The sequence below is a fragment of the Penaeus vannamei genome, chromosome 15, assembly GCF_042767895.1.
Source record: "Penaeus vannamei isolate JL-2024 chromosome 15, ASM4276789v1, whole genome shotgun sequence".
In the NCBI taxonomy this organism is placed as follows: Eukaryota; Metazoa; Arthropoda; class Malacostraca; order Decapoda; family Penaeidae; genus Penaeus; species Penaeus vannamei.
In genome coordinates, this window is record NC_091563.1 from 37,202,731 (window position 1) to 37,205,230 (window position 2,500).

The 2,500-nt window shown below is 37.9% G+C and overlaps 2 protein-coding genes across 2 annotated transcripts in view; one reads left to right on the forward strand and one right to left on the reverse strand.

The window, feature by feature from the left end:
• LOC113816071 (dickkopf-related protein 3-like) overlaps positions 1–869 on the forward strand; it is an 885-nt gene extending 16 nt beyond the window's left edge. Inside the window, exons 1-2 of the mRNA XM_027368093.2 lie at positions 1–233; positions 351–869. The exon at positions 1–233 is cut by the window's left edge and continues 16 nt beyond it. Of these exons, the coding sequence (XP_027223894.2) occupies positions 42–233; positions 351–800 (642 nt within the window). The 5' untranslated portion in view covers positions 1–41 and the 3' untranslated portion in view covers positions 801–869. The remainder of the gene's footprint in view (positions 234–350) is intronic.
• A 1,595-nt stretch (positions 870–2,464) lies between these two features.
• Positions 2,465–2,500, reverse strand: part of LOC113816088 (dickkopf-related protein 3) — a 780-nt gene continuing 744 nt past the window's right edge. The window contains exon 2 of the mRNA XM_070130234.1: positions 2,465–2,500. This exon is cut by the window's right edge and continues 417 nt beyond it. Coding sequence (XP_069986335.1) covers positions 2,468–2,500 — 33 coding nt within the window. The 3' untranslated portion in view covers positions 2,465–2,467.

The following is a 2,500-nucleotide window of genomic DNA, read 5'->3' on the forward strand; positions in this document are numbered from 1 at the left end:
CTCACGATTGCTCTCAAAGTACGCCACAGTGATCAATAACCATGAGCTCGTGTTTGTTGTTTTTGATGGCAGTTTGCTTGGTGACTCCGTGTGCAGCGCAAGGACTTTCGTGGCTTTTTACGAGTATGCAGAATCCACCGTCAGGCCGCCATAACATTCGTGATTTAAGTGGCGCAAGTGACACCTCCCGTGAAGCCCTTACAGAAGTGCTCTTTGATCCTTATAGATACTTGGTAATTTTTACGTTACTATTTTTACATTTGTTATGTGGGATATGCATAAAATGACAATATCCAAGTTGTTTTTCTGTTTGTCATATTCTTTTGGCTCATACATTGTTTCGTTCACAGCGTCTGTGCACCAACGACCGCGTGTGTGGGCGCGGCCAGTTCTGCGACCAGCACTACGGCGTGTGTCGGGACCACGTGACGGAGGGACACGAGTGTCGTCGGGACGCCATGTGTGAGGGCGGATACGCCTGCATGTTCGGCCTGTGCCAAAAGCGCATCAAGCGTGGGCGTGAGGGCGCCAGGTGCCGCAAGGAGCGGGATTGTGGAGCAGGGATGTGCTGCGCCCGTCGCCATGGAGAGCAGGTGTGTCAGCGGCGTGTGCCGTTGGGCCACAAGTGCTACGTCCCTGAGGGCGGCCTCGACTACTCCATGAACCAGCTTTGTCCGTGCGAGAGCGGCCTTGTGTGCAAATACACGGCTCAACAGCCTCCTTCCAGGCACCAGCTCATGGCCCTCATGTCGGCGCACGAGGACATGCGCTGCGCAGCGCCCTCGCACCGCGTCGACTGACATGAAAGGAGTTGATTGTGTTCTCCAAGTATTTATCCCAGAGGAAATTCTAGTCAGTATTATACTTTGTTTAAGCTAATAAACTGTGTACCTTATATTCCGTCTGTCTGAATTTAATCCTCCCTCATTATCAAACTTACCTAATGAACAAAATAAATAAGTATGAACAATAACAATTGTAAAAGATATGCAAAGTAGTAATTCGATATGAAAGGTGATGAGTCAAATCGCATTAAGAGTACAATGTTCACATTTATCTTTAGAAACTAAAGCTTGCCTGGCGAACTAAATGAATAGATCAGAGGTTGGCAACCTTTGGCACGAGTGCCAGACTTCCATATAGTTTGTTGAAAACAAAAATGAAATTGATTTTTTCCCTAAAATGTTATAACAGCTGTTTGAGTATAATCGCTTTACTTCAAATAAATTACACAAATAGTTATCTATGGTATCTAAACGAGATGATGTTATTTAGCTTCGCCCCGTCTTCACTCCTTTCTGTCTGTACGCTATATAACGAAGAACAACAATGATAATAATAGTAATTGTAATTATAATGATAACCATGGTTTTAACTATGATATTAAGAAAACAACAAAAAGAACAGCAACAGTAATGATGATAACGATGATATTAATAATAATGATAATAGTAAAGACAATATTAACGATAATAACATTAATGACAATATTGATTATCATAATAATGATAACATTGACAATGATAGTGACAATAATGATAATAATGATAATGATGATCAGTACCATCATCATCATGAGAACATAAATAATGGTAATAGCAATAATAATGATAATAATAATAATAATGAGAACAGTATTATTGATATATCAATAATCGTAATTGTTATGATAACAGTAATAAAAAGATAAAAACAAATCATGATAATAACAGTTATAATGATAACAGAATAATGATGGCAATAATAATGATAACGCTAATGATAATAACCGTTAAGTAATAACAGTGATGCTATTAATGATAATGACAGTAATACGTCAATGCATCAGGATTGGATTAATATTTCCAATATCATCAGAATGAATATTTTTTGTATATGATTACTTGACGCATTTTATTATCGCTATATCTTTAAAATGAGTAATGTTCTTGCCGTTATTGTGATCACTATTATCATTCATGCCATCATCGCCATTAATAGCATCACTATTGTTACCATCATTATCATCGCTGTTATCATTATTAGTATCAATGTCATCTTTATAATCATCACTACTCTCATTATTATTAGCATCATTGCCATTTTCATAATCATCGGTTTTATCATCATCAGTATCATTGTCATCTTCATAATCACCAGTATTATCATTATTATTAGTATTATTGTCATGTCCATAATCGTCACCATTATCATTATTATCATTGTTATTGGTGCCAATCTTTTCACCGTCAGTCACGAGTTAGTAAGCATAATGCTGCTTTAACTCAAGGATGCTATCATAAATATCAAATTCAGAATCACCAGCTTTGGTGGTTAATGATGGAGGCAGAGAAAAGTCGGATATACGGAATATAAATATACAAAAAAGTTTATTAGTTTCTATAGGTTACATTACTGACTAGAATTTTACCTGGGGTAAATACTTATAAAGTGAAACGTGACAGCACGTTCAATTCTTTTTCACTTGTCAGCCGACGCGGTGCGAGGGCGCTGCGCAGCG